The sequence below is a fragment of the Cryptomeria japonica genome, chromosome 5 (genome assembly GCF_030272615.1).
Source record: "Cryptomeria japonica chromosome 5, Sugi_1.0, whole genome shotgun sequence".
Taxonomy (NCBI): Eukaryota; Viridiplantae; Streptophyta; class Pinopsida; order Cupressales; family Cupressaceae; genus Cryptomeria; species Cryptomeria japonica.
This window is the reverse complement of record NC_081409.1, coordinates 400106319-400121020: the sequence shown is the minus strand read 5'-3', so window position 1 is coordinate 400121020 and position 14702 is coordinate 400106319. Positions and strand designations below refer to the sequence as shown.

The 14702-nt window shown below is 37.5% G+C and overlaps 1 protein-coding gene across 1 annotated transcript in view; it reads left to right on the top strand.

Moving 5' to 3' along the window:
• The first annotated feature begins 4396 nt into the window (after window positions 1-4396).
• Window positions 4397-14702, top strand: part of LOC131076458 (internal alternative NAD(P)H-ubiquinone oxidoreductase A1, mitochondrial) — a 46611-nt gene continuing 36305 nt past the window's right edge. The window contains exon 1 of the mRNA XM_058013643.2: window positions 4397-5462. Within this exon, the coding sequence (XP_057869626.2) occupies window positions 4821-5462 (642 nt within the window). The 5' untranslated portion in view covers window positions 4397-4820. The remainder of the gene's footprint in view (window positions 5463-14702) is intronic.

The following is a 14702-nucleotide window of genomic DNA, read 5'->3' as shown; positions in this document are numbered from 1 at the left end:
AGGACCACGAAAGCCAAGGGAGAGGATAGTGTGTGTTAGAAGTAGGACCACTCGACCAACTCTTTGCACAAGTGTGCCAAGCACAAAAAACACTTGTTCTTTTTAATCTGTCATTGCAATGTGATCTAACTATTTGGAGATGTTGCTCCAACAGTCATGGTGTTCTTTTTAACTTCAAGGGCAAAATATTTTGTAAACTAGGAACTTTGAAATCCTAGTCAACTGAATTGAAAACACGTCTTACTTGAAGTAAAATTGTTTTTGAGCTTGAAGGAAAAATAGCTTGTTCTTTTTAGATTGCCTCGAACAAAATGTTGATTGTAAATTTCTTTTAAGTTGATGCAAGAAAATAAATTTTGTTTTGTTGATTTTAAGCACCAAAACAAAGTTTGTTTCCTAACTTGCAAGAAATAAAGTTGTTTTGTATAAGTTTGTGGTTCTTTTTACTTTGGAACAATGAAATTCTTTTTAAGAGCCCCAAACAAATGTGTGATTCTTTTTTTAAAAGCCCAAATTTGAAATGTGAAGTTAATTTTAAACCAAAATAAAAAGTGAATTCATTTTTTTAAAACCAACTTCAAAAACAAGTTAGTAAGAAATATAAATCTACTTTTTAATCTAATTTAAATCTGCACAAAAGAGAAAAGTAGTTAGTAAAATCCGCCTATTTGGTGGGCTTCTACAAGCCTAATTTTTTTTTTTTTGGTTACAAGGTGATTTGTACAACATTCTGTTACAATAGCGCTAGTCTGCGTTTGAACAGAGGCACTATTTAACACAAACGTGCTAAAAGAAAGGGAAAGACAAAGAAGACAAAAGCGCTGAAACAGGGTGAATAGCGCCAAAACAGCATCGAAAGCGCAACCTGTGTGACATTTTCAACATTCAAACATGTTATTGGTTAAAAAAAAAAAGTTGATCTTTTTGGTGTTTGGATTCACGTCGGGTTCACCAAATGATGCTCTGCAAAAAGGATTAGAAAATCTGTTTGATGGCAACACACACAAGAGCACAAGAAACAAACGTTAGTGTTAGCAACAAAAGATTATCCTAAACAGGCATATCAAGAGATATATTAAGCATGAAATAGAAAGCATATAAACATAGAATAAAATTGCTAATCAAGATGCTCATAGTTGCTCCTCCCTTGTTCCTCTCCTCTCCAAGTCCCAAATGAGTGTAGCTCTTAGCTTTTAGCACTAGCCATGGATGCCATACGGAGATTCAAGATGGTTGAATATGATAAGTAAATGCTATGCAAGTGTAGATAGTGATGCTATGAAAAAGCTCTATGCTAATACCAGTATAACAACAATACTCTAATGCTTCTCTTTTTTGCTTGAGGAGAAAGGTTCTATTTATAGAAGAAATGGGGAAATGAAAGGTTAAGATTGAGTAATCTTAACAAGGGTTAGGATTGAAAGATATTCAATCCATGCGAGACTTTCAACCCAATCCCATGTTGACAAGTGTCACCATGAGGAGTCTTGAGAGGAGAGATAAGGAGCATTAAATGCTTGAGGGGACATGATGGTTACCCTAGTCAAAGAAATAAATGCTTTGAAGAGACACATGGGTTACATGAGGGTTAAGTTAGGGGTCAAAGTCCTTAACCATGGGTGCAAGTGGAATTAACCATTAATGGTCATGTAAGAGCCATAAGTGGTTTGGAAGACTTTAGAGGTTAATTTGTTGAACACACAAATCATTAATTGTTTTTCAAAGACTTTGGAGTATTTGAGAAGTGACTCCAATTTGCTTAGGAATGTGACAATATTTAGGGGATGGATTAGGTTAATTAGGAAAGATTTAGAAGAATCTAGAAGGGGTTTAGGCATGCAAGTGGATTTTGTAGGAAAATGCAAGTGGGAGGAATTTTGGTATTTTCAATTAAAATAAAATCATTTATTTCAATTAAATGGTGTAATTTGCATTTGGATAAATATTCAAATAAATATTAATTTATTTAAATGAGAAAAATGAAGATAAAACATTAAAATGCTTGAAGACTTTGAGGGAAACCATTAAAGGCTTGAAGACTTTAAGGAAAAACCATTAAAGTCTTAAGAAGACTTTAAGGGAAGCCATTAAGTTTGAAGACTTTAAAGCCATCAAGTTTGAAGACTTTAAGGGAAACCATTAAAGGCTTAAGAAGACTATAGAAGGAAGCCATCAAGTTTGAAGACTTTAAAGGAAACCATTAAAGGCTTAAGAAGACTATAGAAGGAAGCCATCAAGTTTGAAGACTTTAAAGCCATCAAGTTTGAAGCCATCAAGTTTGAAGACTTTAAGAGAAACCATTAAAGGTTTCAAGTGGGTGAGGATAAATAGGATTTTAAATAAATAATTTATTTAAAATAGTTGTGCAACTTTCTTTTGTAGGAAAATACAAGTGGGTGGAGGATAAAGGTGATTTAAATAAATTATTTATTTAAAATAATTGTGCAACTTGCATTTGTAGGAAAATACAAGTGGGTGGAGGATAAAGGTGATTTAAATAAATGTTAATTTATTTAAATGTGAAAGGTGGGATTTTGGGAGAATTTAAATAAATATTAATTTATTTAAAAGTGAAAGAATATTTAATTAATGGTCTGAATTTGGTTAAGTGAATTAAATCAAATAAATTGAATAATTTATTTATTTAATAGGAGAAGAGGGTTAAGATGAATTAATTTAATATTAATTTAATTAATTATTAATTGATGGTTAAATAATCAAATAAATACTAAGTATTCATTTAATTAAGTGGACAGATTTATGTGACTACAGGTCAATTAAATGCTTGAATGCAATTGCAGAGTGATAAGGGTCTTTACAGGGATTTTGATAAGTAGTTTTGGGTGGGGATTACAAATACGATATATTGTAAGGCAATATTATCTCTGGTTATATGCTGTTAGATAAATTCTGTCAGAAGTACATTCTAATGCAGTATGAATTCATGTACCCAATGGAATAAGGCACTGATCATAGTTAAGTGAATGCCTGGGTATTTATTTACTATTCAGAATCACCACTGGTTTGCTATAACTTGTTGAATATCAGAATACCTTCATTTTATATGAATGTTATCATATGTGTTAGTCATCTCATACTCCAAGCGGGTTGAGGATCACTGAGGAATTTTCATTATTGAGCATTCTCCCTTATTGTTGAGTCTTTATATGAGATTATCTGCTTTATTTCATGCATGATTTGTGAGTGTGGTGTAAAATTGCAAATAAGCATGGGGATCACCCTCCTTGGTTTTGCAGAGCCTAAAATGTAGAAGGATCTAGCATCCTTGTCATTGTTGGTCCAAGTCTGAAGAATATTAAACAGTTGGGAGTGGCTTTCCATGGATTTTTTCAGGAGAAAACAACTTGGTCTCTACCTTTTGAGTAATTGTAAACCCATTTTTGGGCACCAACAGATTCACCATGTTGCTTAAACTTATTTGAGGTATATTTTCATGGAGAAGTAGGTCCCATGAAACGAAAAAAATTATGCCACGAAATTATTTGGAATCTTTTCTTGAAAAATAGCAGCCCCTACTATTTAGGATTGCATATTTATGTGGTGAAATTGGGATGGGGCTAGAAATTTCCCCACCAACTTAGGAAACAATAAGTTGGCTTAAGAGGGACTAAGCGTAAGATCTTATGGGTAGGTGGGAGGGGGAGCGGGAGGGGGAGGGCGAGCGGGGAGGACGGGGGGAAGGTGGATTCAAGATCTATTTTTAATGGAGTAAGAAGTCCCATGAAACAAAAAAATAAAATGCTATGAGATTATTTGAAATATTTTCCTCAAAAATAGCAGCCCCTACTTTTTAGGATTGCATATTTTAGGGATGAAATTGGGATGGAGGTAGAAATTTTCCTATTAGGTTAGGAATTTTTTTTGCCACTTTTTAATCAGCTAATATTTTAGATTCTCACGAGAAAAGAAATAGAAGGAAAATGATGTTTATTTATTGACTTTTATTTCGTAGCATTTTTCATGAGAGTACAAACTTCCCCAAATTTTAGAGCTTAAACATTTAAGCTAAACTTCACTACTAAATTCGGAAAATCACCAACTTTAAAATGTTCCTTAAAAAATCTCAACAACACCCATGAAATCTTTGATAGAACAACCTTAACAATAAATAAAAGATCTTACATATGAGTCTTACTAATCCATTTAAACTTTTACATCAACTTTACAAAATTTTAATTAATTTTCTAAATTTACACAAATTCCTACTAAATTAATGCTAAAAGTTAAATTTTAAAGTAATGCCAAAAGTTGAATTTTAATAACGTGGAGGAGCAGAGAATTCAGCGGGAAGCTGAGGTCAACAAAGGGGCGCATGTTCGGGAACTGTCAGACTGCATAATTGGCAAAAAAAAACACGTGATATACACGTCATTGCTCACCAATCATGACTTTTGAGAGTATTGATCCAAAATTTGCCTACATGTTCTCTGTCATCTCATGCAGAAGTTGCTCTGTTTTTCAATTTATTGGAAATTAAAGCGAAAGGAAAAATTTCAAAAATACCCGGGAAGTTATTCTTTTGCATTTTTCCTCCTGGTTATAGAACAGATAGTAAATCGAGGGAGTTAAATTGGTTAAGATTTTCTTTCTCAAATTGTGGCATTTTGACAAAAAAAGACACCAACTTTACGAAGTTTTAAGCCTTTTGTAATTTGAAAGATAGAGTCATTGAAAGCAAGTTATTTGGCTGTCAGGCTGCATATTTTTGCCAAGGAACGATGAATCTGAAAAACATTGAGTAGATCTAATAGCCAAAAACCAAAAAGGAAATATACGGATATTAGACAGATTTTACTCTCATGGCCTGGTTACCTTCTGTGAGGAGACAGTGGCAATCGTCTGCTTTAAATTTGGCAAAAAAAGCTTCAAATGGATTTAATCAATCTTCGTTTGTTTCTTCAACTTTTTGTAATTCAACAAGATTTAATAATTGTAGTATATTTACCTCATCTGAGGCAGGATTAGGGCTCCAAGGGCTTCTGAGTAGGAGAACAATTACAACAGGTTTGCAGAGCAGGTTTAGTCAAGCGGATCCGTCGACGACAGCCAACCAAAAAGCAAGTACTAGTGAAACAAATGAGAATACAGCGAATATAAATGCCACGGATGATAGGAACTATCGTTTTCCCGAAGAGGTGAGATGTCTGGCCGGTTTGGGGCCTACTAAGGCAGGAGAGAAGGCTAGAGTTGTAGTACTGGGGACAGGTTGGGCTGGAAGCCGTGTTATTAAAGGCTTGGATACTAAACTTTATGATGTGGTTTGCGTTTCTCCTCGGAACCATATGGTTTTTACTCCTCTGTTAGCTTCAACCTGTGTGGGAACACTCGAATTCCGGTCTGTGGCTGAGCCTATTAGCAGGATTCAACCTGAATTGTCAAGGTCGCCAAATTCTTACTTTCTATTAGCACACTGTCATGATATAAATCCAGACAGTCACGAGGTAAGTTGATTTTTTTCTTAAATAGATTTGTGGAACTGTAAAATTTGTAAAACAGCAGGAATCTTTTTGCTTTTAAGCTTCCGAATATTCTTTTGGTACTGAATACTGCCCATTGTGTATGTTATTTGTTTTGAAACCTTTCGGTTTTCATGCCACCTGCCATGGATCGAGGGGGTTACCATTCCACCAAAATCTGCTTGTTGGCTTGCATCTAGTTTCATCCCTTTAACCTTAGGCAATGGAGCCACGGCGGAAGGTTGGGGGAGAAGGGAGCTACGAGGGAAAAAATGGAGCATTTTAAAGTGATATGCTCTCCTGAAAATACAATTTCTTGCTTTTTTTTGCAGTCTTTCAAGATCCTGCACCTAAAACTGAGTAGGAAATAAATCACGAAAAATTCTTTACACCTATGCTGCCATTTGGGAAAAGATCTCTTCAAAATGTCTGTTTGTGAGCTGCAAAGTCCTAGCACCCCTCTCTAGCTGCCACTCAAAGATTCTTGCTAAAATTGACTGTTCCTATCTGTGAGGAGAAGATTGTATTCTTTCCGAATATCACAAAATCAAGAGTTTCATGCCCAGCACTTCAGCAATAGAGGAATAGCAGAGGTAGCTTCGATGAGTTTGTGTAGTCGTTTGTAAAGATTGTTTCACTGTTCGGATGCTCTTCTATGTAATCTGCGCTCTAACCGTGACTTCTAATTCCAATTATGGTTTGTGACATTCGACAGAAAACAATAACTAAAGGACAAGATAGCAGAAACAGTATTGGACTTGGGCATTGTAAGTTGTAAAAGTAATATGAGCTATTGAGGCAGATTTTCTTCCGAACTGCAAGGGAAACCCTAGTTGCAGCTCATAATAGTGAGCAAAAAAATAAAAATAAACTAACAGCAGGAGCAGAAATCATAACAAATTTTACAAATGCTCTCATTTCTGAGTTTGTTTACAAATTACAACACAATTTCTCTTCAATGGCTAGCCCAGCCCAATCAATGCACGCCCTAATAAACAAAACTGCTATTTGAAAAAAAAAGCCTCCTAAACAACCTACTACAACAGCCACCAATGGCAGTTATAACAAAAATTCCAAAAAAAATCTAGGCACAAAAAGAAAATGACAGATAGTTGAAGTCATTGCATCAAAGAGACTGCACATTATCCTTCCTATCATTTAGAAACTTTGAACTTCTTGGTTCAAAGAACTCAAGAACTTGACTCCCATGGCCTGCTCTTGCACCATGTTGAGTACTTTTTCAGTTTTTTGCATAATTTTTTCCTCTACTTCTAGCCTCTTGTTGGACCATAAATTGTCCTTGTCTGCCAATTTGTTTTTCCTATTTTTTCAACTTTTTGTGGGTTTTGACTCACCTCTAGTGGTCCTCCTCTACTGAAAGCCATTATTATTCTTCTCATCCCTTGTCCAACCTTCTATTGTGCCTACACATTGTAGAAGTTGATGATCAACCACAAGAACCAGGAATCATTTGCAAGCAAAACACCTATCACACAAAAGAGATCAAACAAAGATAATATGCTCTATAACAACTAGGGAATTCTGTATTATGCACAAAGAATGATTGAAGATACAATATGGAGGTACAGTTACAATGAATGAATGAATCCTTATAAAGGATGAATGAAACCCTAGGTGCTAAAATTAGGAGAACTAAAGCAGTGCAAAGTAGGAGCTAAATTAAGCTCAACTACATCTATAACTAATGTTAGAAAAGCAAAATGTAGATAATAAAAAACACCTAAGTTTAGCTTAAGTGAAAAAGCAATTAAAGGACCTAATTAATAAATAATTAGATAATTGTCTTAAAATTACTCCAACACGTAAACAATTAAAAATAGAAATCGACTTATGAGAATAAAAAATGCCCATAAGTGCTTTCTCTTTTCTGTATTATGGGATTTAAGTACGCTTTCGAATTCTTCTTTACAACTTGTATCTTTTCATTTTCTTGTTGCCCTATCACAGACTATCAAGAGTCCATTTTTCTCTTCATGTATTTGATTGCCATATCAACTTAAGATGAGATTCAACAAGAGGGTACCACAAATGAGCATTGAGTTTGATGACTACACCATCATTGATGATTTCTATATGATTAGGATTACTGAATTTTATATCATATGAGGAATTCAATGGTTGCATTTTCTTGGACAATATGTTCAGGATTTCTAGTAGATGGAGTTGGAGTTCATGGTGGATGGGAAGAAGGTAACACACAAAGCTTTGGTGGATGAGGCACCAGCGGCATGAAAGATCCCCAGCCAAGATTTTCTGAATATTTTTGATTTTTATGTTGCTGGTTGCTTGCTGATTGGTGGTTTAAGATAGTTTTTTTGGTTTCTGCTTGGTTTTGATATCAATAGTTGTATGGAGGTTTGATCATGCAAGAATGCCAATCTAACAATTCTTTTCAACTTAAATACTGAAATATAATTGACTGATAATAAAACTCAGAATTTTGAATTTTGGAGCAGAAAAATGATAATTTCAGAATTAATAAATCTATTTCACCAGGACAAAAGAATGGCATACCAGGAGTCCCATGCCATGTCTGGAATGATTTATTCAAAGAAATTGAAGTAGAATACAAACTAAGAACACCCAAAGGTTGGAAATGGCTCCAATGAGCTTTATTTGATCGAACAATAATTACCAAAAACAATTCCTGGAGATCTATTGAATTCCATGCTTGGCTCCCAGACAGGTTTATATCATCTACTAGCAAAATCAATAAATGAATGAAAAATGTGCTCCTGTTGCTTGCTGAATTCCATGAAATATTGATGTGTAGTGCTGCTGATCAGAATTCCATGAAATCTAAATCCTCTATAGGCTGAATCGAACAAGTGTAGGAAACTGGGGAAGCCTCAAATGGTAAGGTTGCTTGTGGAAGTTGTACGGCTGCTGCAAATGAAGGTATGGCTGCCTTCTAAAGTCCCCAAACTCTCTCCAATCTGCAAAGAATTCTCTGAAACTGCTGAATAAGTCTAAATTGAAGCATAATTAGGAATTCTAAATGAATCCCTCCTTTTTGTGAATTGGGGTATTGTCCAAATCCACCTGTCTTCAAGGAATTTTCGTTCCTCAAAGCTGCTATGTTGCTGAAATGTGTTGTAGATCACAATTCCCAAAAAGCTGATTGTAAAAACGATTCAAAGATGAATGAATGAAGCTTCTTCATGTCTTTTTAACAACTCCAAACCCTAATTTGATTTTATGGTTGCAAGACTTTATTGAAATAAAGTTTATTATTTCATTCTCTAATTAACTTTATTCTATTCCTGTTGTCACAAAAGTCTGCTTGCTTGATGAACAACCTTGATCATCAACCTTGTGACACATTGAAACAGCCTCCAAGTGTGGGACCTTGCATATTGTGAGGCTGAGTCTCCGGAGAAGGCTGACTTCCTTATCAATTTGATGCAGGTGTTGGACTAACTAACCCAACACATATAAACCCTAATCTATTGATTTGTTGGGGGAAAAGGGGAAGAAAGAATGCTTGAAAGGGAAAAGGTTTGCACCTGGATTGAATATGTGATCTTCCCTGCCTATAACTGCACAAAACACCAATAGGACTACTCAAATCATGCACAAGATCCTATCCTAATTAGCTTCCTAAGTGAAGAGTGAAGGTTGGAATTCTTAAAAAATGGCAAGAACTAAAATAGTTTACAGGGGACATCCAAAGAAAGATTAACACAGTTACAAACTGTGTAGGGGAAAAAGCGAGACTAGGTCAACATGCCCTAATCCTACCTTTTGACACACATTTGTGGAATACGAAAGAGCCTAGAGGTATCACACAATCGGCTACTTCTTTCTGTGGAAGAGAGAGCCACGGGCTACCTATTAGGATTTCTATTCCTTTGTTGCAAATGATAGATAAAATGATGCAAGTTCAACTACTAGCCCTAGAGTGCAAGTATGAACTAGTAACAAGATTGCAAGATTGAGATTAAGTGATGAAAAGCTGTAAACACAAGGATAAAAGGAGAATGCAGATGTGTACCTGGGGTTAAAATCTGAGTGGAAATGTTCGGGACGGGGGTGCGGGCGCCACTGTCTTGATTCTGCACCTGAAACTGTTGTTTTGCAACTTGGAAACTGTCGGAAATGCCGTCTGTCAGAAGGACCAGGGCGCCCAGCGCCCCTGTCCTGGCAGGACCAGGGCGCCCCACGCCCCTATCCTGGTCTTTTGCTCTGCAATTTGGTGTGAAGTTCAGTCTCCGTCTGCTTTCGTCGGATCTGCAACTTGCGGTGTCGTCCGAATCCCGAAACCTGCACTTATATCTGAAAAGGTATGGTGGACGGCTATATAGGGTTTTGCCTTAGTCAAACCCCCGCTTTGGTGATTTCCACCTCCACGAATAGCCAAGTTGTATTGTAAAAGTAGTGTGTGTGCAGACCTTGTGTGTGTGCAAGATCCTAAAATGCAAGTAAGCAAACTAGAGCAACCTAGAAAGTAAACCCTAATTGCTTGCAAATGATAATGTAAATGCTCCAAATCAAGATGTAAAGAGATCTAAAGCATGAATACAAATGATATAATGAAGCTTATGCAAAGACATGAAAACAACATGAAATCATACCCAACCCCAAGGGACGGGTACAAGCCAATCTTCAGTCGATGATCCTTTATTGTTCTTCAATGCCTTCAAAGCCCTAAATGGACGAATGAAATTGATAGATGATGGATGTTGAATGTTGTTGAAGTCTTCAAAGATCTACTCTTTCGCTGCATAGAAGGTCCTTGAAACCAAAAATTCGGATCCTTTCAAATGAAGAAAGAGAGCTCTTATATATGAAACCCTAGGTCTTAATTTCAACTTTTGGCCGACCTAGAGATTGAATCTCCCGCCAATTTCTTGCGGTTAAGCTTTATTTTATGATTGGATCGCGCTCCTAAAATTTCGGCAAAAATGTCTGGGACCATGTGCATTCCGGGCGCCATGGTCCCGACAACTTTTTACCAAATTTTCAGGGCCGTCGGATATGATGATTTTAGAGCGAATCCCGAAGTTACAGCTGATTTCGAGATGTTTTGACCCCCGAAATCAAGCCCCCAAGTTCAAAATAGGACTTAATTAGGGTTTTTGATTAAATGATGTATTGGAAGAATAAAATGAAAGGGGCACACTTTAATGAAAGGGCCCAACTTTATGATGTGGAAGATGATAAAATAGAACCTTAGACCTAATTAATTTAACTAATTAAGTGCTAAAGGGGAAATGCAATGCAAAATGAAAAATGCGCCAAGGCGGGTGCTAAACTAGGTGTGAAATTGTACCACCCTAGCAAGTGCGTACAATTTATGACGCTACACAAACAACTCAGGAAAACAAATAAGATTGCATTCAAACAATAAGGTAAAAGCATTACACAAATTGTAAGAACTGAATGAAGGAAAAATAAGTAAATTCTATTAATGCAAAGGACAAGTAATTTTACAATTACAGAGAAACATGTATTTTGTAAAAGAAAAAGAAGAGAGGATCCCTATAACAGGGTTACAAAATTGCCTTTATAGTTCAGGTATAACTGAGGTGAGTTACAGTTAAGAAACCTTAACCTTATTAGGGTTAGATAGGTTTAGGTTACAAAATATTAGAAGAAGGAAGATCAGATTGACTGATCTGATGGCGTGCATACATCTCTGAAAATATCTTCCCCATCTGAGAAGAAGCAAAAACCCTGCAAAAAGGAGAAATCTTTGTGTCCAATGCACTGGGATGGCGTTTGCAGGCCAAGAAAGTCTCCATTTTGCATTGAAGAGCCGTAGGTGGCGTCTGAAAATAGCCTACAGGGTCTTTTCTGGAGTTATGGTGGAAATTCCCGGCGGTTGGATTGAAATTTGATCGGATTTGGCCGTCGACTAGGACAAAACTGATTGTCGACCATTAAGTCGGCAACCACCCTGGGGAGAGGTTTGAATTTTCACCCGCCCCTGCAAGTTTAAATTTCGGCCACTGGATCATGGAGGTTGCGCGAAGATGGACGCACGAGAATATGCCACATAGCCCTCCACAGGCTGAATTGAGTGTTTAAAACATGACTGTTGATCGGGTCCTTTAATGAAAATCGGACGGCTGTGTTTGCACCATGAAGTGGGCTGGACCCACTTCTTACCCTGCGTGACCACCGCATTGGTCTTACTCATCACGCGGGATGGCAGGGAAACCATTCACTTCACTTTTTGTTACCCCGCAAGCCCTTTGATTTTCTTCATTTTACCTTGCAGGGTGGCGGGGGCCCCATTAGCATTATACTTAGACCCATCTCGTTGTCCCGCACCATCTGTTGGATGCTTGTTTTCACCTCGCGGGATGTCGGGGAGATGACTTCCCTGCTAGCCCGTGGCCATTTCTAATGTTTCTCATATCCTCGCGGGGTAGCGGAGAGGACCAAGAACTTGGTTCCCGCTATCCCGCAGCCAACTATTGCCTTATCTTCTGTTTGCGCAGGGGGAAGACATAACTGATTTCCTTCCTGCCCCGCCATCCATTCCGTTCTCCCGCGGCCAAATTTGATAACCTTTAAAACCTTGCGGGGTAGCGGGGGCCTTTAACTTAGAGGAACCCTTCGCTGGCCGGTAAGGGGAAATGAGGGGGAACTAGCCTGCGAACGATTGAAGACCCTCCAGCCAGTATAGCTTCAGTGATTTGATTGGTTGACACGGTCAACACAAAAATAGAATCTTAGAGCTCAAAAAGGATGAAAGGCATAAAACCTTAGGGTTTAGGGCTGATTTAGGAGGTCTTTTCAGTGTTTTATCCAGTGAAGATTGATCTTAGATCGGATTTCAACAGGGCTAAGGTTGACATGAATTTAGTCAACAATTCCCTTATGTCTCCCTCAAGATGTACGATCCCCTTAGACTCGCTTTATTAAAAGAATTAAGTGGTTTTTAAAAACAACTTAACTCATGTCTCAAGGCATCATGGCACAAGGGGGGCACCTTTATTATAAATTATTATAATTTAAAGTGAATTAAATTACTTTAATTTTATTTAAATCAAACTTTAGACAATAATTTATTTAATCTAGATTTATTCATAAATCTATCACTTGGACTCTAAACTGAAAAACTGAATGCTATCACCTGTCCAAGGATGATGACTGGATGTGGCAGTGCAATTGGTAGTCTCCTCCCAAAAAGTAGGGATGCTCCTAAAAATTAGGAGACTGTTTCAAATTGATGATAAACACTCCTAAGCCACTTTGCTATGCTCCTCGACCCAACGGTGGTCAAACAGTCAACTGGTAGTCTCCTAAAAATAGGAACCTTCCTAAAAATGGGAAATTGCCCCAGAATGCCCAAAATGTTTCTAACACTCCTCAAAAGGTCACCAAAGCCCCAAATGGGCTCCCTATCCACCACGTTAGCCCATGAGAACCCTAATTATAGGCTAACCCATGCTGACAACTGGACTATCTAAGGAAGGGACATTATAGTCCTCCCTTCTTGAAGATTGCTTGTCCACAAGCAATGCATCACTGTACCACCAGGATCCCACACTAACCGTAGGTAGAACACTGTATGCTTCCGCTGCTCCATTCTGATATAAATGCCATATAGCCTCAATACTTGAAGCAACTCATCATGATCCTGAAGTGCCAATGCATCATCGAAGCCAATTCCCGGATCCCAAACCAAAATATCAAACTTGCTGAATGAGATGAAGGAGAAATATCTCAGCTAGACACCATGAAACAACCACCCATGGGAGTGAATCAACAAGAAAATGTAGAAATGAGTTCCCGCAATCCAAAAAACCAACACCAATGGCCACCTAACATCGCTGTTGTAACTCAGACCAGCAAACTGAATGGTTTCATAGGTGTCATCATACCAATGCAAACCACGGAAACCCATCTCATACTCCATGTCCATCCAATAAACATACTTCCATAGACTCCCAAGTAACTGAATAGCTGATGTAGACCATGGAAATTCAAGAAGTGAGGCATAATTCCAACTAGGACAGCCACTATCCCATGTAGAATCTATGAAAAATAAATCACCAATCAACAAGTAGATCGCTGCCATATCATAAGAAATCGGTGACATAACTAAGGATGAGTTATGGATGTCTTCAATGCTCGTTATAGACAACTCTTGTGTTGCAGGTCCACTAGGAGTTTTGTCAATAAAATCATCATTACCATCAAGAAAATGATCACCAGCTGAATCTTCTGAATTTTCTGAATCAACCAATCTTTGCTCATCATCATGTACGGAGTGGTGAATGTATTGAATTTGTTGAAGATGAAGCTTGGTTTGTTGAGCCAACAACTTGGCTTGCTTTGCCCTTTCTAGCCAACCATCATTCAACTTCTGAGACTGCTCTATGTCAGCTGCTCCAAAATGTTTAAAATCAGTCCCATAATGTGATGCATCGTGAATTTTACCATGTCCAATGCTTGCATTTTGTGTGCCAATCATAGTAGAGTCTACATCACTTATTTCTCTACGACTAGAAGTTGCAATGTCATAAGAAATTAAGGATTTACCACTGCTGTTAAACATCAAAAGATTAGAGTTGATTTCTTCATTTTTGTCCATGTTTTTAAAAGTCTCCATGTTAAGGCAAGCAAGCATACTGTTAGCTGCCCTGTTCTTTGGTTCACTCATTAGTGTCTTAAGCACAATATGTTTACCCATGTGAGTAAATTCCAACTCTATCTTGTTGAAATCTTGGACATACCTCCCAAGAGACTTCAACCATTGCACACCAAGTACCACATCCGTCCCTCCTCCAATACCAACAACATAGTAATCGGTTGTGAAAGATAACTATCTAATGCAATAGATATTTGTGGTACCCTTCTTGTGCAACTCTTCTTGGAACCATCCGCTAGCATGACATGGAATCCATCAAATTCCTCTACCTCCAGCCCCTTATTGGCTACAAAACTTTCATTGATGAAATTATGAGTAGCACCACTATCAACCATGCATAACACTTGTTGTTCCTTGACAATTCCTTCCAACACAAAAGGTTGATACCTAGGAACACTAAAAAGAGTAGCAATAGTTCCATAAACAACATCATGTGTATCAACAATTTCTTCATTGTCGCCCTTCGAATTTGTATCTTGAATTTGCTCATCATTCACATCTGAATGAACCTCAATGAGATGTACCTTGCCTTTCCCAAGGCATCTGTGTCCAAGCTCCCAAGGCTCCTTACACGAGAAGCATAGCTTCTTCCTCCTCAA